The sequence below is a fragment of the Episyrphus balteatus genome, chromosome 4 (genome assembly GCF_945859705.1).
Source record: "Episyrphus balteatus chromosome 4, idEpiBalt1.1, whole genome shotgun sequence".
Classification (NCBI taxonomy): domain Eukaryota; kingdom Metazoa; phylum Arthropoda; class Insecta; order Diptera; family Syrphidae; genus Episyrphus; species Episyrphus balteatus.
Window position 1 is genome coordinate 55,260,650 of NC_079137.1, and position 26,596 is coordinate 55,287,245.

The following is a 26,596-nucleotide window of genomic DNA, read 5'->3' on the forward strand; positions in this document are numbered from 1 at the left end:
TCAATTTCCTCAATTTTACACCAAAATTAATGAATTTACACCAATTTATACACCAGTGTTCTACTTGAGTACTTACACCAAATTTAATCGAAATCGTTAAAGGTGTTGATTTTGATTAAATTCTCGATTTTTTTTTTAATACACGTAACCAAAACTTGCCCTATAGAGCAAGTAATAATGTTTGGATGCAGATAACTCAGCCACCAAAAATCAAGGAAAGTTTTGGTTTTCAGCTATGAATAGAGTTTAAAGCAGAGACCAGAAATAATAGTCAACCTTTATTTTCAATCGGTTTCTCTCTGAGAGTTACCACATTACTTTAAATAGTTTCGGTGAAAGTTTGAGATTTATTTTAAAAAATCAAAAAAAAAGGTTATTGGTTGAGTATTTTTTATTTTTTTAAATATCTCTAAATTGTTGAGATTTTAACAACAAAATAAATGGAAAAGGTCAACCTTTAACCGTTTTCGCTGAAAATAAATCAAAAGTGGTCAATTCAAGAATGTCTTTATATATTGCAAAAATAAATATGAAAAGTATGTTTTTTCTAAGTTTATGTATTTAATAATGTATGAACTAAATAGACTCTCAAAGTTCTTTGGACCTAAGATTATATCTCTTTTCGTTTAAAGTAAAATCTAAAGACGAAAATGTGTGTTTCCACTGTGATTTGAGTCGCTGGGACGACAAGCATAACCAATGCAATATCGAATATTTCAGGAGACCGATGTTCTAATATCTAGGTCAAAGCGTTCAGCTTCCAGAAGCGTTTTCGCCCGGCCAACTGCAAACGGCTATATCTCGGAATTTTTGATGCCAAAAGGTAGAGGGGACTCTAACCTACATTTGGGTACAACTCACATCTCTGTAGGTCCACGCGTTCTCAAACCGGGAGAACTTAAAGGTAAACAAAAAGATAAGCCCGATTCTGAAAAAATAGGCATGATGTGGCGGTTTAACATGGAAGATGATTTTTTAAAAATCTGACAATGTGTAAAGCGTAGGCCCATGACACAAGCTATCATTTGGCATCACTCGTAAAAATTGCTCTCAAGCGGTTTAGCTTCCAGGAGCATTCAAAGATTCTATGATTTTTCGAAAAAAAATTTTACCCTAACTTTCAAACGCGACTTTCTCGGAATTTTGAAAAAAAAAATCCAAAAACCCGATTATACCACTATCGGGTAGCTGAGAATATAAGCTTTCATATGGCACCCCTTATGTCTCTATGAATTGATACATTGCAGATGAGATTTATTTTTTTCTCTCAGCGATAAATCTCACTGGTTGACCAAAACATAAAAAAAATACAAAATAAAGGTTTCTCTAAGACCTTGACCGAAATTTTTCTTTTTTAAAAATAAAGGTTATTTTATGACCTTTATTGAAAATGGCGATAAATAAGAGTTATTAAGGAACCTTTCAAAAGGTTGAGATTTATTTCTAATCTCTGGTTTGGGACTGCTTAGATATAGAAAATAAAAACAAATAAAATAGTACGTATACGCCTTAATTTTTTTTGGGGGGCTCCTGATGTATCATTTGTTGGTCGCTAAGATTATTCAAGTAACATTTTTTTTGGTTCCCTAAGACAATATATATGTATGTAATTTAATTTGTTGGGGCCCCTAAGGTAATATTTTTTTTGAGATGAAATATTATGTCGATTTTAAAAGTTATCACAAAAATGGTTAGGTATTGACCAAAACAAAAGTCAATTTTGTCCGTTATCTTAAAAAAATCTTGTTATTTTTTCTCCAAATCAAATCAATTTTATTTGGAACAAAATAAATGCACGTTCTAGAGACCAACTCGACCAATTTTACAGTTGATTGCAACTTCAGTACTAGACCTCAATCAATTTATCTTATATATATTTTCTTTCTCTCTTTCGCGAATCGTTAGACAATTTCTCAGTTTGTAAACAGCATAACAAATGAACTTCAACTGCACATTTGTGGAGTCAAGTTCTAAAAATCTAGTCTGTCACTCTGTCTGTCTGTGTCCTCTCCGTCAGAGTGCGCACATTTACATCATAGAGACAACCACAGAGACTACAGAGATAGTACCTATATATCCAAGTCCTGTGCATATATGCTAATCCAAATCGGGGAGTCACCAGACAGATTGACGATCAACATATTCCCATAAATCACATTGGGAATATACCTAACGTCGGTAGTCGGTTACTCCAGCTCCATCTTTTCAGCTTCAGCAAGTCGAGAGTCCGAATGGTTCCTCTTGGGCATTAATAATATTCCCTTCTTTGTGCATTTAAGTAGGTAAATATGAAACGACATGACGATGACGATGCAAACGCACGATGCAAAACATTCACGGATCCGTATAGATGAACCCCGCGAACAACCATCAAACAACTTAGTTAGGCTCTGTCCGCAATGTCTTTCTTTCTCTCTCTCGTGATTATGAAATTTATGAATAAATAAACTACAATTTTAGAAGAGACAATATCTCCTTGTCGACATGGTCACTCTGTCCATTCTTTTGGGCTGAATGTTCCTTGGAGGATCAAGAAGAAAAAGAAGGGAAAAAGAATCATCTTGACAGACGATATTCTAGATGAGGGGGAATCTGTGTACACTGTACAGTTCCCAGAGAGCTTGATGAACCTCTGACTGATTTATTAGTACTGCTTCGACAAATAATGGTATCCAACAGGTAACGGTTGACCGTACTTGGTCATCATTTCTTCTCCTACACAAGAAGGCTCTAAACACATTCCATGATGTCAAAGAGAGAGAGAGATAGTCGAAGGTATGCCTACTTCTTGTCTGGCTAACCCTGACTCAAGCTTGGACTCTGTCTTTGGCTATGCACAGATCAAAGGTTATTCACGTGGACATAAATCTACAAAATCTCATTCGAAGCTATGCACAGCGCAGCTCAGCATCCATGACGATCATGCGGAGCAGCGACAGACACACTGATTGACAGATAGCTAACCATCCTACACGCTTTTTTTTTTACAGATCCAAGCCTTGAGTTAAAAAACTTTCAAAGACCCAAGACAAGACAACAAGAAAAAGACAAAAGTGCTTATGGGGCAAACACGTAGGTCATTTGAATCGCAACACTAATTGACTAGCCATCCATAAGGTTGTTTCGGATTAATCCGCCGATAAGACTTTGGCGCGTCCGTTTAAGGAAGAACTCTCCTCAAAGCGACTTCCTTTGAAGATCACATCGAATGGTCGGGGCCCAATCCCCAAGTCCGCAAACACAATGTTTTGCTTTTGGAAGTGTGTTCACACCGTTTTCCCGATACTGCAAATTGAAATTTATTACTCAACGAGAGCTGTGCACATTGATCTAATTTCCGTTAGGGACAGGGTAATCTTTGGCACAGTAGACAAAAGTTGCGCAGGCGCAAGTAGGAATATCCTGTGGCACAAGTGTCTTTTTCCAACAGCAGCCAAGAGCGTCGTTAAGTCGGTCGTCGACAAGAACGACGATTATTGTGGCAACTTCTTGAGAGAGGGAATGTTCTAATCGGGCTTCAGCTTTAGCCGTTCAAGAGATCGCGTATAGAATGGAAAAATAATAATTATTTGTGAATTATTATTATTACCTGCCACAGACTTTTTGCTGTGCAAGTCTGCAAGTTTGTTGTTGTTGTTGTTTTTCGATGGTGGTATAGTGTTGTTATATCTATAACACAACCTGCCTCCTGGCTGGACCTGGGCGTCCGAGACTCTCAAATAGAGTGTGTCTGCCGGATCCACTTGTGTAGACCTTTTGTTTTTATGTTTTTTTTTTTTGTTTTTTTTTTGCTCTTTGGCTTTTCCTCCTTTTGTCTTGAAGGTGTGATCTATTGTGGTAGATTGTATCAACATGAATGATTTACAATGGTCGCATAATTGACAGATCTGGAAATTTATTACAAGACCGTGAAGTGGGGAATAGAAATTGAGAAAAACGAAAGAATAAAAGAAAAATAAGCCTTTGGACTTTGTTAGAGATATAGAGAAGGCAGAAAGAAGGTTATTTATTTTTGTTTCCTTTTTTTTTTTTTGCAATCGACACCTTCGCAGGAGTCTGGAGATTTTATTATGTATTTTTTTTTTGTTTTATTATTTTTTTTTACTACCTGGGGTTCTGTTTAAATTTAAGAGGTGTTAGATTAAGTACCTACACTACATATTTGCAAAAGTGAACCTTGGATGCAATCTAAAGCAATTGTAAGGTTTGTCACTCGAGGCTTTGAAAAAATTTGCTCCTTTTAAATGCGAGATTATTAAATGATTTTTTGAATAATTGGTTAGCTGACAAAAATACAGGCCAGTACTCAAAAACCCTACGCAAATGCTAAGAAACAAACTATTTTTCCACAAAAAAAATTTATATTATTTGTCAGAGTTAATGGGCAAAAGAACATTATTATATCACACATTTTTATAATAATCATGTAATTACCTACTTTATAAAATCAATGAATGGATTACTTAACCCTCCGTAGGCACACCTCTTTTTTGCGAATTATATACTTTTTCATGGCGCTAGAACTTTTTTCGATCTCACTATTTTATGTAGAATCATATATGAAATTGATGTAGAATTTTCCGAGGAATTCGAATACTGTATTATAAAAAATGTATTTTCACCCTTTTAAAGACAATTTTCTGTGACCACTTTTCATTTTTGTCCAGCCAAATTCGCACCCGTGTGCCGACAGAGGGTTAATTACTTACACACATTTTGGCTGTAAAAATAATATCTTCAGTGTTTCGTAGCGTTTGCGTTAGGTTGCCGAGTACTTTCCTGCATGTTTGTCAGCTAAAGATTGGTGTATAGTTTAGCCTTTTAGTGCATACAAAATTGTTCTCTGTTGTTCAAAAAAGATCTTTAATTTTTGTTAATTTGAATAGGGTTGCCATATATGAAGGCCTACATTCGTAATATTATTTTATTAATTTTTTTCCACTATTTAGGCTTTTGTTTGACAGTTCAAAAATGTTCTTATTTGATCATACTACAAAGATATGTTATATGCCATGTTTTCTTTTAAAATATGGTTGCCTAGAACTTCCAATTTTAAAAGCGGTAACCCTATTTTTTTTATTTTCTGTATTAACATATCTTTCATTTGACAACAGTTTGAACCCCGTACCTTGTGAGCTTAGTAACTCGACTCGATGTCGATATAGATATTTGTTAAATGTAGGTTTATAAAAAACATAAAATTCGTTTTTCAAAGAAATAATCCTGCATCTAAGATCAAATTGAGCTCCAAAACATTTATGCAATTTGATTTGTTTTATTAAAATGCATTTTTATAAATAAACTTTTGGAAAAAAAAATGTAAAATCAAATTGGTATGCCGTTTTTAGAAATTATTTATCAATATCTAAAACCAAAAATTCAAAAAAATCCAATGGCCCGTTTTCGAAAATTTGATTTTTCAAAAAAAAAAAAAAAAAAAAATCAAAAATATGTAGGTATTTTTAAACATTCAAAAATTATTTTTTTTTTTTAATTTTAACTAAATTTAATTTTTTAAATTCATATTGAAATTATATAAATTTATAAAAAATTTCGTTAAAGTTGAATTTGTAGTTTGACAGAAAATCCGATTTGAAAAGAAAAAAAAAAAAAAAACGGTTCTGTAACAGGTGCTGTTAATAATGATTTTTGAAAATAAAATGTTCTTATCAAAAGATAGACTTTGCCTTAAAACTAACATTTTATTTTTTTTTTAAATCGTTGGAGTCGTTTTCGAGTAAATTAAGTCTTCCGAAATTTGTATATGACAGGTACCGTTATATCATGTAGTTTCAAGTATTTTTATATTTAAAAGTATATTTTGAATACAAAAAAGTATTATATATGAAATTTGAATTATAAAAACTTACTCCTAATCTTGGTAAGGAGATGAAATTAAATACTCGTGAACTTTTTTTATTACAAGAATATTGAATTTAAATGAAAATGTATTAAAAACGCAAACGAAGAGAGAAGCCATTTTTATTTGTTGAGGGAGTTCTAAAAAATTAAATAAATTCTGTCGGGAACCAGGGCCTTCAACAATAAAACTTGTTTTAAGTCCAAATAATTTAATTTCCTTTCATTTTTTTGTCCACTCTTTTCGATTTCTGAAGCTCCGTAGAGAATTCTCGTAACAGTATTGGATTTAAATATTTTTTTTTTTAGCGTTGCCTCCTATGTAGTTTTGGTTTACAGATATAAGATCCTATGCATCGAGCTACAAAAATTACAATTATTTTTTTTCGAAGATTTTCGAAAATTATCCAAGGGGTACCTCTTGTCTAAAAATTCGGAATTTTCAAAAAATTTCTCCAAATCCATCGAATGTGACATCAAAAGAAAGGACTCTTTATACTCTATTTATAACTGAAAACCAAAAGTTTGTTGGATTTCGGGTTGCTGAATTATTTGCAAACAAAAATAAAACTTACTCGTAATTATAACAAAAACCCCTCAAGTCATAAAAGCAACAAATCATAACAAGACATTGATGATGAAAAAATAAAACTAACTTCTTCCAATTTATATTAAATTTGAGAAATAGTCGCTGTTTATGGTCCTCATATAATAACTTCCTTTCATTTCCGCAAATAATTTTTTTTTGGAAAACATAACTTAAACCACTTAACTCTTCCATTCACTAAACAACAACTAACATAAATGATACACTAAGTTGTTGTTAAAAAAAGGCCTACAATATAAATTAGGTGATAAACAATACATAAAATACCCTGAAGTTGCAAATTTCCATCAAAAGGTAAACAACCTGCTACATGGTTTGTTTACAAAACGTCAACAATAAAAAAAAAGAGTCAACAAAATAAATTAAAAAATAAAAACCTACCAAAAAACCACAAACAGAGAATTCAATCTTAAGAGAACATTTTTCGAATTCGAATTTCGAACGTCTTCAACTTATTCGTTGCAACTTGGTTTGAACAACCACACGCAACCTTCGACTTCAAAGAAGAATAAGAAAAGAAACAAACAAACAAGAAAAATGTTAGACTGCTTAGACTTAGGCTTATAACCATCGAAGACCCTCAGACCAAGTCCGTAACCACCTCACTCAACCAGCATTATTCTTGTTCACCTGGTGGCACACCGCATCGTTCCGTCGAACAGATAAGTCGTGTTTTTTCGATCCTTCCTTCAAAATACAAAAAAAAAAAAAGTACCAAATCCGATTTATAACCATGGCCCACACGAACGGTCTGGGTCTAGTCTAGCTGCTATATGTGTCTTCACACATAGTTACGCTGTTTGCGATTCCAATGAACGTTTTAGTTAGGCATGGCCCGTCAGCCAAGACGGTCGGCTTTAGTGCTGACGAAAAAATCGAAATCGCGAATAACAACAACAATTTACCCTCAATCGTCGTCGCGTTTTTTACCCCTAATTGTAACTTTGGCATTGACCATACTTATTGAAATAAGTTGGGCTCAATCTAATTTAGATAATGGTGGTGGTAACGCACCCGTAACGCAACCAAAATTCGGTGATCGCTTATTACCACGAAATAGACATATAGCTAGTACTTTCAATACAACTACAAATAGTGTAACTAAAAGTAGTAGTAGTGAGTTGAATCATTTTGGCCCGGTTTATATTAGAGCGGGCAGTGAAGTGGTAGAAATTCGAACAAACAGTGATAACGGTCGAAATCGTAACATCTCTTCGTCATCTCCGTCGACAACGGAAGAGGAATCAACTGAAGATCATTTACAACCTCAACGAAGACGCAACGACAATGACAATGACATCGAAGAAGTCGCCAGCGTCGTATCCGCCTTGGACACTCTTAGCGACAATAACGAAGTCGCTCCATCTCGAGACTATCTGAACGTCTCGAAGGCGGACAGACTGATCGAAATGTCGACAGAGTTCTTTATCGTCCCAACATCAACGACGACCGAAAAACCAGCCATTCCTTCGACAACATCGAAATTTCGATCAGCGGTTGACTCGACGGGTCAACACAAAAACAACCACATCCAACCCAGACCGGTGCTAATACTGGCTCCCAAGAATCCGTCACATGGTAACACATCATCGGTGGTAACTCCACCGACCATAGTTAGCACACGTCTGCCTAACGGACTGCGCAAGGAACCCTGGGTCGTGCCCGTCCTCGTCCTAGCCTCCCTAACCATGATCATGATGGCTGCCTTTGAGATTTTCGTTCTATTCAAGGCCTGGCGTACCTCACCGTCACGCCGGCATCTATTTTTGGGCCAAATGCTATTGCTAGGCCTATTTGCTTGCGCCGGACTTGGTGCAATAATCACGGCACAGCCGACCGTTCTAAGTTGTGGCGCGATACGTTTCGGAGCGGGCGTTGCTTATGCCTTGGTATTTGCGGCACTGCTCGTTAAGTGCGTGTTCCTCATTAGTTTGAACGGCGGTGTTTACCTACCGGCACCGTATCAGGGATTGCTACTGTTGTTCGCCGTACTCATTCAAGTGGCCATTGGGGCCCAATGGCTGCTGAACCAGCCGCCAGATATTTATACAATGACAGTTCCATTTGGTGCTAGTGCGGGCACTAGTTCCACCAACAACAACAACAACAACAAACTATCCTCAATGCTGATCACTTCAAGTGATATCACACGTTTGCAGCAACACGGTAGCACGATGATGATACCCCTTTGCAAGACGCAATTCTCCGAACTCTTGTTGTCCTTAATTTACATTGTCTTCCTGATCGTGTTCGTGGCGGTTCTCGCGATCAAATCGCGCGGCATTCGTGATAATTATCGAGAGTCTACATACATTGGTCTAGCGATTGGTGGTGCGATACCAATTTGGTTAGGTTGGATGTTGTGCGGTTTGGCTGTCGCCGATCGGCACAAGGATGCATGCATTGCATTTGGATTAGTTGCAACATCGGCGACAGTTTTTTTGGTAATGTTTATGCCAAAGGGTAGGCAATTGGCAGCGATGGGCAAGGAGGGGTTGTATGTGGAGGATCGTGAGGAGCAGTTTAGTTCGTTGAGTCGGGCTGGGTCGGGTTATTCGCCGTCGTTTTTTCACTTTAAGCCGATCAAGTATGGAGTGATGGGTCCGGTGCCGAATTCAACATCGAATATGGGCAATGGCAATAGTACGAAACATACAACGGCAACTATGAATGGTGGTGGTAAGTTTTTTGTGTCTTTTTGCTGTTTTTCTTTCGTTAAGTTTTTTTTTGGTTTAATTTTTTTTTTCGTTAAAAAAAGAGGTTGACGCACTTGAGTTTGTGATTTATTTATTTATTTTTTTTTTTTTTGTTTGGGATTGAAAACCACTCGAGTGTGTCAAAAAATACAGCTCTTAGCTATTGTCTATTTATTATCTTAGATGAGAGAAGTTTGAAAATAAAGCACAAGTCACACCTTTTTGCTGCTTAAAAGTGAGAGAAAGATTTATTGGTTGACATTTCAGTGTGAAGATTGAAGAGAGTGAAGTGAAAATATAATGAACGCGCGTATAGTCACCGTAATTGACTTTCTGTCTAAAGCCTACCTTTACCTATGTTTGTCTAAAAGCTCTGACACTGATGTATAGTATAGGTACTTTATTCATGATAGAGCTAATTGAAAGGTTTGGTTTCGGTTATATTCTGTGAGGAGAAGCATCATCATTTAACGGTTCGCTGATTGTCATATGCGTGGGTATGAGTTGGGATGGGTTTTATGAGAACGGGACGGGAGGAATAATTTTTTATTTTTTTTTTCCTTCACAATGCACTGATTATGATAACCTATTTTTAGTTCTGTTATAAGCTTAATGGAAAAAAATAATTAAATAAGAAAATAAACATTGTAGTGATTTTTTTGTGGTAAATGAGTTTAATGAAGTCGGGTTTTAAAAATTTCCATTCAATTATAAAAGTGATTGATATGTTTTTGGGTAATGGAAAATTTAATTATAAAAAAATAAAAGAAAATATGTGCCTTTTTTTGTGATTTTAGTAGAGTAACTTAAGCAAATTATTAGGGAACCCGGCCGAACAGCTCTGATTTTGAGGATTTTTTTTTCAAACGTAGGTAATTAAAAATACTTTAAAGTCTATAGATTAAAAATTGCCGGTGTTGCCGTATTGTTTTTTAAAATTAAAATTAATTTTTTTTTTACAAAACCATTTTTTTTTGCTTAAATTTCATAAAACAAATGATAGCAAAAGATTCTCTAGGTAATTTAAGGAAAATATATAAAAGGCAGTAAGGGACAATCTTCCATCGTTTAAGCGATAAATGCAATTTTCTAACATTCTGGCCTCAAACACAAAAAAAATATTTTGAAAACAACGGTAACACCTACAATATTTTAAAATACATTTTAAAAAAGCCAGAAGCTCATTCTTATCTCTTAAATTTAAATCCACTAAATTTAATCAAGACTTTTTGAAAAAATGGTCCTCAAACTCAGAATTAAAAAAAAAATGTTATTAGAAAAATTTAAAATGACTTTTTTCCAAACTTTTTCTAATAAAATATGAATTTATTTAAAAAAAAATTTTTAGCCATAAATATTATCAGTTGAATTTCGAAGCAAAAAAGGTAAAATATATCACACTTTTGAAAAAAAAAATGAAAAATTACTTCAATTTCAATGGTTTTTTTTTTAACAAAACTGAATTTTTGCATTGAAATAATTAATTTTCTCAAAGACTGTGGTAAATAGGAACTTTAAATTTTTGTTGTTTAACTTTCAACAGTTAGGGTTATTAAATGAATAAAAAATAATTTTATGTTTAGATGTTGAACTTTAAAAAAAAAATAAGTTACATTTTTTTTTCAAAACTTTTATTAAAAAAAGTTCTTCGATAATGAAATACTTTCTAATTTTTTCCATAAACCGTAATACATATGTAAGTTTCAACCGTTTGGCTTGAAACTTTGACGATTATATAAAATTAAGTCCAATTATTCGGATTGAGACACAAGTTGATGTAGTAAAGGAACTAAATATTTAATAACAATTAAATAAAACAAATTAACAAAATTAAACATTATTAAATTACCTAAATCAACAATTATGTCGGCTTTGGGATCTGTGACCCAGCTTATTAAATAATTAAACAGCAATTGAAAAATAATTTAAAATAACAAAATATCAATATTTGAAAAGTAAGTAAATAAGTATTAGATATGAATATCGTAAGTGTTTTAGCAAAGTATTGAAAAGGCAAAGTAATCATAATGGTGATTAAGTTTGTCTGATAGATGGCAACAAACTTACATCCCCCCTTCCCCGAGAGGATTCATCAGGATAAAAAGAATAGGGAATCATCTTGCTTTTATGAAAAATGTTCAAGTCTTTCTTTTTACTGCCAAGATCTATCTCGTAAATCGAATTAGATATCTTTCTCTTAATCTTGAAAGGACCCATTCGAACAGGATCTAATTTGTTTCTATTGAGTTTGTTACCATTTTGAATATAAACTAAGTCATTTTCTTCATATTCAATTTCTTTAGAATTCTTATCATAATACTTTTTGTTTATATTATGCGATCTGTTTGCATTTTGTATTGCTACAGATCTATTAAAATCTAAATTGTCTAACGTATTACTATTTAACTCCATTGGGATAATTGAGACATCCTCACCTGTTAATAAATAATTGGGAGAGAAACCCGTTGAAGTGTGAATGGTATTGTTATATTCGGAAATACACTGTTCAGCAATCACTGACCAGGGCTTATTTTTATTTTCATATATTTTGCAACGAATTCTATTTACTAAAGTTTGATTGGTTCGCTCATTCTGTCCATTAGAAAATGCACAGTCTACTGCTGTGAAAATCAATTTTATATCTTTATTCTTTAAATAGTTTTTGAACTCCAAAGAATTAATTCCAGGATATTGATCAGTAAAAATCGTCTTAATGTTGCCTTTTTTCTCAATTGTTTTTACCAGATTAATAAAATCTCTCGCTGTTTGTGTTTTCGACGTAGAAATAAAAGCGTATCGAGTTAATTGATCTACCATCAAATGTAAATACTTTTTTGGTGATCTATTTCCCGTGAAACCTCCTATTGTATCTAGTGATACTATCTCTAATGGCATGGATGCTGGACCTAATTGTGACAACGGAGCTTTAAAATTACCGAATCTTGTTTTATTCTTAATACATGTTTCACAAGTCCTACAAATGATTTTTATGTGTTTGTGTATATTCTTGAAATAAAAGGTTGGTGCAATTGTTAGTATCATTTGCTTAACACCAATATGACCTTGCGAATCATGTATTTTTTTGAGTAATGAGATACCGTAGTCCTCTGTTAACCATACTTTCTCTCTTTTATTTAAAGTTTTGTACATAATTTTATTTTTTATTTTACAATATTTATCACATGTTAATTGCTTTTGATTTTCCAATATATTTTGTACTGTTAAGAAATTCACGATTTTTATTTGTGAATTATAGCTATCATTTTTTTCGGGTAGGACTGGATTTCTCGAAAGACAATCAGCTTCTGAATTGCTTTTACCCGGATTATATTGAACTTTGCAATCGAATTGTAAGATGAAATTTATGATGTGATTTAATTCAATGTCTTTGCAGTTCTTAATATTTAAATTTCGTAATGGTTCATGATCAGTAAATACTATAAATTTTTGGCCTATTAAATAATATTGCCAGTATAATATAGCTTCTTTTATTGCTAAACATTCAATATATATGGCTCTTTTAGTTTTTTGAGATTCATTAAGTTTTCGTGAGAAATAAAACACCGGTTTAACAGATTCGTCTTCTTGAGGTTGTTTCAAAATTGCACCAACACCTTCTAAGCTAGCATCCGTATAAATGTATATTGGTTTATTTGGATCGAATATAGCTAAGACAGGCGTTGTACATAAATATTTTTTTACTTTTTCAAAGCTGTATTTACATTCTTCTGACCATACAAATTTTACATTTTTTCGCAAGAGGTTATGTAAAGGTTCTAGAGTCATTGCAGATCTGGGAATGTATTTTAAATAAAAATTCACTTTGCCCAGAAACTGTCTTATATTTTTTTTAGTTTTTGGTTCAGGGAAATCCCTTAAAGATACTAAATTATCATTAATAGGTTTAATACTATTATTTGATATTTGATGTCCTAAATAAGTTACTTCTTTTTGTGCAAAACAACATTTGTTTGTATTTAACTTTAAACCTTGTTCTTGTAAAACCTGTAATGTTCTTTTAATGTGTTTTAAATGATCAGAATAGCTATTTGAAAAAATTAATATATCATCTATATAGTTTATAGCAAAAGAATCTAGGTTATTATTTCTTATTATACTTGATAAAATTCTTTGGAATATAGCAGGAGCTGATTTTAAACCGAAAGGTAAACATGCCCATTGCCAGTGACCATGGTGTGTAACAAAAGCCGTTTTGTATTTATCTTTAGCACGCAGAGGTATAGACCAAAAGGCTGAATTAATGTCTAGTTTGGAAAAGTAAACACACTTTCCAACACGAACAACAAGATCATCAATTCGAGGGAATGGTTGACCTTCGGGGACAACTATTTTATTAAGCTCACGATAGTCAATACACAACCGTGATTTTTTTCCCTCTTCCTTCTTATATACTAAAGTAACAGGAGAGGCATATGGACTATATGACTCTTCAATAAGTCCTGCTTTTAATAATTTTTTTATTTGAGATTCGATTTCTATTTTATCCGGAATGGAACATTTATATGGTTTTCTAGATATATATTTATTTTCAGTTAATCTAATCGTAGCTTCAAAATTTTTAACCGTACCAATATCAAATTTTTCTTTAGCAAAAAGGAGATCATATTTTTTTAGAAGATCATTCAAAACATTATCATTGTTTTCAAGCTCTGAAATTAAGCTATGATTGCATTTTAATTCGTCATTCTCGAGAATGGGACTCAAAATTTGAGTAATTTCTAAATTTTCGTTTTGGCATAATCGAAACTCTTTAATGCAATTGAGCCCGATAATCAAATCTTCTTCAAACAAATCACTTTTCATAATTAAAAATGAAAATTGTTTTTGTATATTTAATATTTTCAAAGAGACAGTTACTTCACCATACACATCTGTGAGACCACTCATTGTTTTTATAGTTTGGATCCCGCTTAAATTGTTAATCAATTGTAATTTCTTAAAAAAATTGTAGTTAATTAATGACACATTTGCTCCAGAATCATAAAGTGCATTGGCAATTTCATTATTGATTAGAACATTAAGCTTTATAAGCGGGATCGTACTCAGTTTTTTGATTCTGAGAATTTTATATAAGCTGGTCTTATTTTGTTTCTGCATACACTTTCTGAATGAAATCTATTCGTGTAGCCAGCTTTCTCACAGATCTGACATGGTATGAAGCTTCGTTTTTGTCTATTTATATCAAATTCATATTTACTTACATGTGTATTATTGTTTGATATTGGATCAAGTTGTCGCAAGCTAGACATTAGATTTTCGATCGTTACTATTTCTTTCTTATTTATACGCGATCTTACAAACTTTGGTAAAGCTAAAACAATAAAATTGATCTGAGAGCTTATGCTTAGATCTGGATCGACATCAATAAGAAGATTTATCTTTTTTAAAGCAAAATCTAAGAATGGACCATTTAACCAATGAAAAGAATAAGCGTAATCAATTTCACTCCATGATTTCTCTCCAAATGTACTTAGAAAAGATGTCTCCCAATAATCCCAAGGTTTATTCATAGAACAATTTTTGTATAAGGATGAAAACCAGTCTAAAGCAGGTCCTTCCAAGTAAAGTTTTAGAGATTCTGGATATTGTTTTTCATTCAATTTTAATCTTTGACATTCGAGCAAAAACAAATTTAACCATGACTTTGCATTTTGATTTTTACTTGAAAATTTTTCTAGCATCATATTATTTGAAAAAGACCTGATGGGATTTTCAATAGTAGGTAAAGGGGTATTGGTAGTGGGTTGGGGGGAGAAATAGATTGCCTCTAAATAATAATCACCAAAGACTACATTACCTTCCTCATCAAAATATGATTTTTGCAATTCTTTTTTTAGTGTAATTGTAATATTTCTAATTTTTCCTCTTGTATTAAGGCTCTTCACTGCTCCCTTTATTATAGACAGTTTCGTCAACTCCGTGTGTTTTTGTATTGGTTGACTTTCAATTGGAAAAGAAAAAATTTCTTCTCGGCCCAAAATTTCAATGGATTTTACCATTACTGTAGTTTTGTTTTCCCAAGCTTCGGAAGATAAACAGAATTTAACTTTAATATCTTCCATCTTAATTGTTGATTTGTAAGTTTCAACCGTTTGGCTTGAAACTTTGACGATTATATAAAATTAAGTCCAATTATTCGGATTGAGACACAAGTTGATGTAGTAAAGGAACTAAATATTTAATAACAATTAAATAAAACAAATTAACAAAATTAAACATTATTAAATTACCTAAATCAACAATTATGTCGGCTTTGGGATCTGTGACCCAGCTTATTAAATAATTAAACAGCAATTGAAAAATAATTTAAAATAACAAAATATCAATATTTGAAAAGTAAGTAAATAAGTATTAGATATGAATATCGTAAGTGTTTTAGCAAAGTATTGAAAAGGCAAAGTAATCATAATGGTGATTAAGTTTGTCTGATAGATGGCAACAAACTTACACATATTGACATTTTCTTGTATAATTTGAAATCATAATAAATGCGGCCAAAAAAATTTGAAAATAAATGCATTTTATATTACGACCAAGTTTAAAAAACGACATGTTAAAATTTTTTCAATAATTTTTTTTTTTTCAAAAATCTGAGTTCAATTACCATTCTTTCAAAAGCCGTTCATTCAATTAACTTAATTTTAATTTTACATATATGACTAAGCTTCTAGCTTTTAAAAAATGTTTATTTTAATATTGTAGGTGTTGCCGTTGTGTTCAAATATTTTTTTTTGTGTTTGAAGTCAATTATTTAAGAAAATTGCATCTATCGCTTGAACTATGGAAGATTGTCCCTCACTCCCGTATATTTTTTTTCCTTGAATTTCCTAAACAATCTTTTGGCATCAATTAATTTATGAAATTTAAGAAAAATTTTTGAAAAAAATTTGTTTTTGTTCACAAAAATCTTCAATTAAATTTAAAAAATCAAAACGGCAACACCGGCAATTTTTAATCTATAGACTTTAAAGTATATTTAATTACCGACGTTTGAAAAAAAAGATCATCAAAATCTAAGCTGTTCGGCCGGGTTCCCTAATATTGCCAATTTTTGAGCTTTAGTTAATCCACTATTTAGCTTAAATTTGGATTTATTTGATCACATTCAACAGAAAAGAAAATAAAAAAAAAAAAAAACTTTACAATTTTGTCAAAATATCAAAATTCAACATTTTACCATTTTTGAAATTTGATTTTAGTTATTAGTCAGTATTTTTTGGATATTTAGAAAACAGTCACAATGGAAAATAAAAAAATCTGTGTGCTTTTTAAATTGAACCAATATTAATGGTATCTGTCATAACAAGATTTCATTTTTTTCTAACGTAGGTAACCGTTTGAGTAGCCGTAATATGAAAACCATGCAAATTAAAAAAAAATTGTATCTTTTAAAAAAAATACCGAATTAATTTGTGAGAAATCAAATATTTAAAAAAACGGATTTGTGATATTTTTTATTTATGTTTAGGTATGCGACGGTCAACAATTTATTTAAAAATAAAAACAGATCCAAACAATTTTAAAAAATTATTAAAAAAAAAGAAATAAATATTCCAAAAATTGGTCTTTGTAAAAGTATTATCAAATGAAAAATTCGGCTCGGTATATTAGCATTTTAAGAATTTATTAAATATGTATTCTTCATAAGCATATATTGACGATAATTTTTATGTTTTAAAATTTTGAAATCCAAGTTGAGAAATAAAAATTCTGTTTCACTCTTCACTTTTGAAATAGTATTTCTTTTTGAAGAAGTACTACCAAAACTCCAAAGAAATTTGTTTGGATAGCAGCGGTCAGTTAAAACTCATGACATGTTTAAAAAATCAATTCGAAAAAAACATATTTTTAAAAACTTTTATGGCAAGATACTTTGAAAAAAAATTTAGACCCATTTTGAAATTAAATAAAAAAAAGTTGGTACCAATTTAATAATACAAAATCAATGTTAAAAAAAATTTAAATGCACTGTTTTTCAAAATATTGATTAAAAAATCATTATTCTTTGATCCCCAAATTATGTAGTTTTGAAAATGAAATAAATTACTTTTTCTTTTTGACAAGGGGAGAAATTCAGAGAAATTTGTGCTGAGAAAAAAATGTTTGTATTAATTTATTGTAAGCCAAAATTAACCCATTCAACTCAAGAATAGCGTTCAGGTGCTTAGAACTACTGAGCACTCTAAGATCTCTGAAATTTTAATTGGCTGAATTATATCGAGGACTGGAGGTAATTATGTTTTATAAATACGTCATTTTACATTTTTATTTTGTAAAATTAATTTTTTTTTTTCAATTTTTTTTTTTAAGATGAAGATTTTTTCTTTCCTTTTTGAGTATACAACCAAATTTTGAAAAAGTATAAATTGCGATCAATTTATTTTTGAAAAAATAGGATTAACCTTGTTATAAATTTAAAAACAGAGTTTCTTCCAATCTTCCATTTTCCAAAAAAAACTTATTCATTGAAATGGGTAATTTTAAATAAATATTATCCTGGTATAAAAACTATCAGTCCTTAGTGTTATTGAAAGCTTGATTGCCAAGCGTTGTTAGCCACTGGAATTATTTAAAATATAAAAAAAATTATTCTCAGCATCAGCTATACAAAAATTCTGCTCCCCAAAACTAATTCCTTTGAATAGCTATGTCATGAAGGAGATGACCCATTTTTCTATGGAGCCTGGGCCCAGGGCGTACACCAACGAGACTAGTGTCAAATTAAAGCTTATATTGAGCTCTATTAGTCAGCCAAATATTTTAAAAATTGGTTTTGGGAATTTCGAGATATTTGAGTCTGAAGTTGGGGACGAAAAAATCAGAAAAATCGGATTTTTTCGAAACAAATCTTCATAACATTCGAAGTATAGAACCTACCAAATGAACTGCCAAAATATGCTGAATAAAATATTCTTTATTATCAACTACCTATTAATTAAGTTTTGAATAAAGTCGAAAAAAATTATATTCATTTTTTTTGAATTTTTTTAGTTTTTAGTTTTTTTTTGTTTAAAATATAGTTTTGTTTAAAGTAATGTAACTTTTATGTATATAAAATAAAAGGTTATCAATTGAAGATATCATTGGTGTAAAAAAAAAGTTTTTGTCATAACATATTTTTTCGAGATATCAGTCGTAGAAATCAGTCTTAAGGAATTTTTTTCAAAAAAAAATCTAAGAACCATATAACGATACAAAAATACTGAGCATATGTAAAAGATATAAGTATCAGTTGAAAGGTATTACTTTAACCTTTCATTTGGCACCAAAATTGTTTTTCTGGGTTCTATACTTCGGATACTATTAAGATTTGTTTTAAAAAAAAATCCGGTTTTTCTGATTTTTTCGTCCCCAACTTCAGACTCAAATATCTTGAAATCAATAAAACCAATTTTGAAAATATTTGGCTGACTAATAGAGCTCAATATAAGCTTTTATTTAATACTAGTCTTGTCAGTGTACGCATTGGGCCCAAAAATGGATCATGTCCTTTGATAATTTTTCGCTTAACGGATAAAAAATTATATTCATTTTGAAAAAAATGTAGTACGAAGGTCACGTTTCATCTGATTAAAAACTTACAACTCGAAATTCTCAGAAAGAAATTCTCTAGGTATACCCACTGAAAAAAGTCTGGCATTTCTTTTTCATTAGTTTGTATAGTTTGGCAAGATAATCAATAAAATACACTACACATTTACTAGAAAACTAAAAACCAGAAAATATATTACTTAAATCAAAACTTTTCATTGCAAACATAAAGTTTAAGATCTTATTATACCTCTGGTGCAAGTTTCTGATGGATAAACTCTATAAAATATTTATTAAATTTTTCTTGGCGTTGAAGAAAGTCTTCAAAACTAGATTCGTCAACATCAAAACCAGCCGGCATCAATTTTTTGTATCAATTCTTTTTTATCTTAAACTTGGATCAGCTGATATTCCAACTTCATTCAAATGATAACCAAGAAAACTGCATCAATATCAGTTTCACTATGAATGTGCAAATAAAATGCACAAATTTGTTAGTTGGTTGTGTAGTAAATGTTTGCTATATGAAAATTGTCCCCAATGACTTAGAAGAGAAGTATTGTTGGTCAATAAAAGAAACAAAGGTTTAAAATATTTTTTTCTGAATTCTTAACCCTTCTGAAAATTCTGAAATCTCAAAAAACTCCAAGAACAATCCAACAAACAAGAGTCAAAATAACCATTCTTTATATAGAACAAAACCATTGGCTATAAACTACACAAACTTGATCTTAATTTCACAAAAAAAATTAGGCTAAGATTTGAATATAAGAAAAAAATGTTATAGTAATTAATTTAAAGTGTCCATATTCGATTCGCAACAGTACCGTTTTATGGTCAACATATAAATAAATGTGTATGTTGTTGGAGTGTCTTTTTTTTTGTTTATTGATATGCAAATACAATACAAATGACCGAACTGAGAGATTTGATTGGAATTTTTTTCGTATTATAATATTGCTAAATGAATCCATCGATCTTGCATCAAACACAAAGAGAACCATGCTATTGAAGTAGGTTATGAGTTTATCTGGTTTCTAGGTTTTTTTGTATATTCTTTAATAGCTGTAAAAAAAAATTATGAATACAAAAAACTATAAAAAAAATAAGAAAAAAAAAAACAGAGAAGAAGAAAAGAAAAAAACTTACAAAAAATGAAGAAGGAAAAATACTCAACACGTTTTTTTTTTTCTTTTTCTTTTTTTCTTATAAGAATATTTTTTTTTTTGTTTATTTTATTTTGTTATGCAATTGTATTGGTCATCATTTGCTGCTTTGGGGTTTTATGAGAATGACCGATTGAATTCTTTTATTTTTTTTCGTTTGTGTATCAATCTTTTGCTTTTATTTTATTCTTGAATTAAATTATGATAAAATGATTGATGTTCTTGGCTTTTCAAATGAATTGAGTTCTGTTAAGAATAATAATGATACAAAAAAAAAAAAACTGTTGCGGTTTGATAATTTGTGAATAGAGTTATTAGAATTAAGAATCAATCCTTTTAATGTGATTTATAAGAAGCAAACCACGATACAAAAAAACAAACGAAGTCGAAGAGTTATAAAGATTAAGTTAAATTGATGATTCCAATCCACAGATAATATATTAATGGCAACGCGTTTTCATTCATACTTAATTAAGAAATTAGTCATTCATATTTTTTTTGCAAAAATCGAAAAACAAATGAAGTGAAAAAAATTTAGTTAATCTCTTTTTTTTTCTTCATTATTTTCTTATTTTCAAGAAGAAGTGGGTAAAGTGGAGCAGGAGGGATGGAAAAATATTCAAAATCTTTCTAAATTAAAATTTTCTTCAATTTTACATTCAAAATTTTCTGATTTTATGTGTTTTTGCAAATGTTCAGCGTTGTTGTTTTCACAAACGAAAGAGTTGACGTTCGAACTTTTTTTTTTTGAAAACTATATTTATAAGACAAAATTTCCTACGCAGCGTTTTCATCTTTTAGTAAATCATTAAAAGGGAATTATTTTACATATTTCATGTGCTTACTTTTCAGTTAAATGTCCAGGAACTTTCAAATAAACCACATTAATTTGATAATCATTTTTCCTTTAATTAACTACAAAATAAAGTTCCAACAAATATTCTTTTCAATTCTCACAAAACAACTTCCACCTTCATTCAAAGCCTGTATATGTTAAAAAGAAGACACTGATGCACTTAACATGACTAGTGAAAGCCTAACTGGTGATTGTCTCATTAGCGAGACAGAAAACGAGAGTAGAACAACACTGTTTTACTATTTTACTCGTACTTGCAATTACTCTACTATACACAACACAAAATCACGGGACATGCGGTGTATTCTTTAAGAATCTTCTATACCAATACCCGTTAGTTTATATATAGAGTGCAACTTTCTTGAGCATGATTTTTATGTCAGTGGTTTTTGTTAGCAAAATAAAAAAAAAAAGTAATAATAAAATTAAAAAAAAAAACTAAAGAATAGATAGAAAGAAGAACAAATGTGTGTACGAGAGTAATATTAGAAGAAGAAGCATACAGCTAAGAAAAAAGTAGTTGGTAACTGCTATTTTCATGCCATAACATTTATTAATGATTGCCTCGAGGTATGAATGTACTCACTTCTGTAGTCATAGTCGGTCGTTGTTTTGTGGTTGGTTGTTTTGCTATAAAATATGCCAAGTACATACATTGTGCATGCATAGACTGCACTTCTTGTAATTAGCATTAAATAATGCTGGTAGAATTTTAACTCTTTCAATATATGTATATGTATACAAAATTTAGCTTTAGGTGATGAGTTCAATGAAACTTTGATGAAGAGAAAATGTAATAGTTTATAGGTAGTAGGTAGTTGGAGTTGCTAACAAAATTTTATTTTTTTTGCCTCTATTTTTTCTATTGCATTTCATACATCATTACCATTTTTTGTTGATTTTGTTTTGTTTTTCTTATTAGTTTTTTTTTTTTTATATAGCTACTATATATTTAAACATAAAAATTAATAATTTGTTAAGTTTATATATGAAAGTCACTAATTGCATTTTATAACGCACGCGTTGTCTGAGAAATTTAATTTTTCTTTTATGAAGTTTAAGCACGCATTTAACAAATTTTTTTTTCTTATGAAAGAAAATATACATAACGTAATATTAACATGCACTTAACCCAGACAAAGTTATGAATTTTAACAAAAATCAATTTTTTTTTTAAGTTAAAACTCAACATTATCATATTTAATTAGAATTTGAATATATTTCCTTTATTTTTGGAGTGATCTTCGATTCTTAAAATAATTGGTTTCTAATTCTATTTAATTTGACTAAATTGACTATTTCACTTGTTTTGAGATTGCCCAACCTACATGCCCTAGTTTTTTGTCCCTTCTTATAAAAATCACCCTGTTCATAAAAACAAAATTGAAGCGATATGAAATTCTTTGAGTGAATTGCTCAGCTTTTCAGTTTAACCTTAAGGTGTACTCGAAAGCTCATATACTTCACTGAGTTAAAAGCCACCATAAAACAACGTAAAATTAATGAAAACCACATTGATTTAACTATTTTTCGGAATGATTTTGCGTGGAAGATGAACATTTTAAAATCAACGTAGAAAAAATGTTAATTTTTTATGGTTTCGTATCTTAAAGTCACATAAATCAAAGTAGTTCATCTTTGAAACAACGACGTTTCAACTTATTTTTTCTCTCAGTGTTGGAGTGGATATTTCGGACGGATGAAAACATGTTAATTTTTCAAAAACAGACTTTTTGAATTAGGATTAAAAAAAACTATTTAAGCGGCAGGCTATTCACTATGTATCATAATTTATGATACAAATCTATTACGGACTCTTAGGCTACGGCCACCTCCTGAGCGGTTGAGCATTTGAGCAGCAGAATCCTGAACGGAAATTTCGAGCGACGAGTAGGTCACTTTCTGAGCGGCAATTTCTTAAACCCTACAAATGTTAAAAATATATTGTAATAATAATTAATAATAAATAACCAAAATATCAAAAAAATGTAATGAATCGTTTTCAAAAATTAGTTTTTTCAAAAAAAAAAAAAACATGATAATTTCTTCAAAATTTCTTCTAATTTTATTTTTGATTTATACTAAAACTATATAAATGCTTTTGTATAAAAAATTTTGATAAATTTTATAGTGGAGAAATAAATTTTTAAATACTTTAACTTTTATTAGATTACTAGTTATACGAGTACTGTACTACTTTTTACCCTCAAAATCAATTTGAATCCTTCTTAAAATTGTATTTCTCCTTAAAACTGAATTTTTCAAAATCTAAACTAAAATTTATTATTTCATTCAAATTCTGACAAATTTTATACGATTTTGAAAAAAAAATTACAATTCATATAGATAACCACAATTTCATCATCAAAATCATAGCCTTTTGAAAAAAAGAGGTTGTCTGTAAAACCGGTTTACGGACGATGATTTTACGTGATAACGTCGTCAAAAGACAGGTTGTGTGCTTTTGTTTAAAATGAGTCAATTGAAGCGTTTACTTTTTTCAAACAATCATTATTTTAAAAGCTTACAAAAAAAATTATGCAATTTAAAAGCCAAGTATTTCTTCTTAAAATAAAACCATTTTTAAATTTTTACAATTCGTAAAAAGTATAAAAATAATTTATTGAAAACCATCATTTTAATAAAAAAAAAGCAAAAAAAACATGAATTTTTATCTTCTCATGTCATTAATTCCATTTTTTTTCCTTACAATCTATAAAAATTTTATACCATTTGAAAGCTTATTATTTCACCTTTCATATGACGTATCAATCTTATTTCATAGATGCCTACAGGAGAAGTAAGAATTTTTTAAAGTCAACCATGTCGAATTTCCAGACTGAGATTACGATACTTCCCATACTGGTGGCTCTTCGGGGGGCAACAGATCTCCACTGGTGTTTTGAGGTTTTTCGCAAGTTTCTTGATTTAACATTGTGTAGCTTGTAGTTAGTCTACCGTTATGTTTGATATACCAAATGAAAGGTAATTGTATCAGGACGCTCATAACTGTTTAATCAAATTTCTATCTGCTCTTGGTCAAAAGTTATAACCTGTTGAATTCTAAAATTTTATTTTACCATTATCTCAAAATTGTGTTTACAAATATGATTGAAACTTCGCACACATATAGTCGTAATCATGGTCTATCATTACTCCACATACTTTATTCCTGTATCTATTAAAGAAAAAAAGATAAAAATAAAAAACGACAAAAATTCATTAAAAGCGGTCAAAAAACGTGTTTTTTAGAACCTTGTTTCTTCCGTTATTCAGTCAAAACTCACTAAACGATTCCAAATTCTTGCACATGTATGCATAAAGCCAAAACTTAACTGTCCTATAAGTTTAATTTTAATTTTTTGAAATCTCCAAAAAAAAGCTAAAAATCAAAAACTACCCATAAATACCCCTAAAAAACAAGGTATTTTTCAAAAATTCATATTTCGAAACACAGAGTGTTAGAAAAAAATTCGTATCAGATGCCCAATTTTTTTTCCTCGTCTTTCACCTGGTACCTTTAGAATTGTCAAAAAAAATTTCCTTTACCCAAAATCATCATTTTGTCATAGCCCCAACACGTGTACAACATTCAAACAAAACTTTATAGCTTAGTTTCAAAATTTTTTAGAATTTTTTCTTAATTTTGTTTATTTTTAATTTTGAATTGAAATTTTTTGCCGCACTGCGAAAGTGCGAGAGTGTAACGTTAGAAAATGGCGTCACTTTTTTGTGGTGGCTGCCATGGTTCATCGATTTATAAGACATTATCACGTCAAAAATTGTTGTTTTTAAAAATTATTACAACGTAAAGTTTTTCTAAAAAAAAAACTGTTACAGGTTAAGTTCTTAATTAAGAATGTTTTTCACTATACTGCCCAAAAAGTTGTGAGTTGCCACAAGTTTTAAAAATGTTGCTTCTGTAATTTTTTACATTTCTTTCATTACAATTACATTACATTGATATATCTCAAACTCTTATTTTTCTTTCCTTCAAAACAATGGAACCATTAAAAAAAAAACAAACAAATTTTACCACAATAAATCAATTATTTTCCAATAAAGAAAGCGAAAGGGCTATAACATGACATAACACATGTACCTAAGTCTTTAAAAAATCATTCAATAAACAAAAATAAAAAACAACTTCATAAATAAAAACGTCATGTTACTTTTATGTTTTACAAAAAAAAAAATTTCACCCAATTTAAAAGCCAATAGAAGGAAATTCAAAACTTTTATAAATGATTAATCGCTTTCTGCACAAACAATGGATTTATACACTCTATATCGAATTGCTAATGAACCATGATGGCAAGTTGGTTGGTAAAGAATTGAAACTTTCTATTTCACCATTATTATTAGTTTATACATAAATTGAAACAAAATAAATTCCATTTCTTTCCTTTTTTTTATATAAACAAAACAAAAAATCAAAACAAAAAAAGCAATTAATCCTCATATGGATAGTTTTCTAGTGTCACTCAAAAAAAGAAAAAAGAAAAACCTATTTATTTTATAATCTTAAAGGCCATTATGCGACGCGTTATACGACAACAATAGCCCGATTGCTCAATACAAACAATTTTTTTTGTTGTCAGTTTGAAGTCATTGCAACCATATTATGTTGAATGCCTCTTATGATGTAGCTACTACTATACTACGCGCTAACTTCCTACTTATGGTTGTGCTGCCTCTCTTGACTCTGAATGAAAACGAAATTGAAATTGAATTGACCAGCATCCAAGCATCCAGCAATTGCCACAACACATACAGAAGCTTAAATACCACTTGCACTTAACCTACGTAAATTACGTAACAATCGTAATGCAACGCTATGCCTCGGAAATGGCTAAATAAAATATATATTTCAACTTGGCGCATTTTATTAGAGGAGGTCTCTGAAGTTCCAGCTTTGGCTTTGGCTAAGCACATGAAAAAGGCCAAAACAACATAATCCGTATACTCGTATAGATGCTATAGATGCCCCATCACCATCTCGCGTATCTATCTATCTTTCTATCTTGATGGGGCTGGGTATTACTTCATAAGGCAAGCTAGAGTGACTCCGAGGTCCGAAGAGACTCCAAAGACTCTGTGTTTGTATGTTGCTTAATTAATAATCGCCTTAAAATGGATCCGATCATTGCAGCTAGAGGGATCTTATATCTATGCTTTGCCATATGTGGGTCCCAACGGATGAGGTGAGTCTTGAGTCGTGAGTGTGTGTTGCTGTTGTGCGCACTCACTTTGTAGTCAATAATTCAATTTCTCGCTAATTCACGTGATCAGCCTTGAAATGTATGAGGTATTAGATGCCAAGAGCGCCTATCTTACTTTTTTCCTTTTTCCGATCTCTCGAAAATGAAGACTCGACGGACGCACTAGCTACTTCTTTGGGTTGTGTTTCGACCAAAGCCATCAGAGTTCCAAACTTGAACCTGAATCTGCGAATCTGGACCTAGAGTAGCATCTCAATTGTGCAAATGTACGAGTATGTTAGGCAGTTTATTCTTGTGGCAACTGCATCATGCCAACCAGTTGTGATACCGGCCGACGGGTTTAAGCCTGGGAGGCTTCATATAGCTTACGTATAGTTGATGGTAGAGATCTGGTCTGGTCTGGTCACTCGTTCAGTTTTGGTTCAGTTTGCGCCAAGTTCGGTTGCAAACGCAAGAAGAAGGTTTATATTTATGAGGAGAAGCAGTCTCTGATTTCAGCTCAAGACTAGAGAAATGGTAATGAGGAAATAACATGCTCTGTAACGAGCTGTAATAGTTGTAAATTCGCGTTTTCATTCGTCTTATTTTTGTGTGTCTTTTTTTCTTGTTGTTGTTGTTTTTTTTAGATTATTTGCCAA

At 30.9% G+C, this 26,596-nt stretch overlaps 1 protein-coding gene across 3 annotated transcripts in view; it reads left to right on the forward strand.

The window, feature by feature from the left end:
• The first annotated feature begins 6,993 nt into the window (after positions 1-6,993).
• LOC129918249 (uncharacterized) overlaps positions 6,994-26,596 on the forward strand; it is a 34,724-nt gene continuing 15,121 nt past the window's right edge. For all 3 annotated transcript variants that reach the window (XM_055998677.1, XM_055998676.1, XM_055998678.1), the window contains exon 1: positions 6,994-9,145. In XM_055998677.1, coding sequence (XP_055854652.1) covers positions 7,297-9,145 — 1,849 coding nt within the window. In that variant the 5' untranslated portion in view covers positions 6,994-7,296. The remainder of the gene's footprint in view (positions 9,146-26,596) is intronic.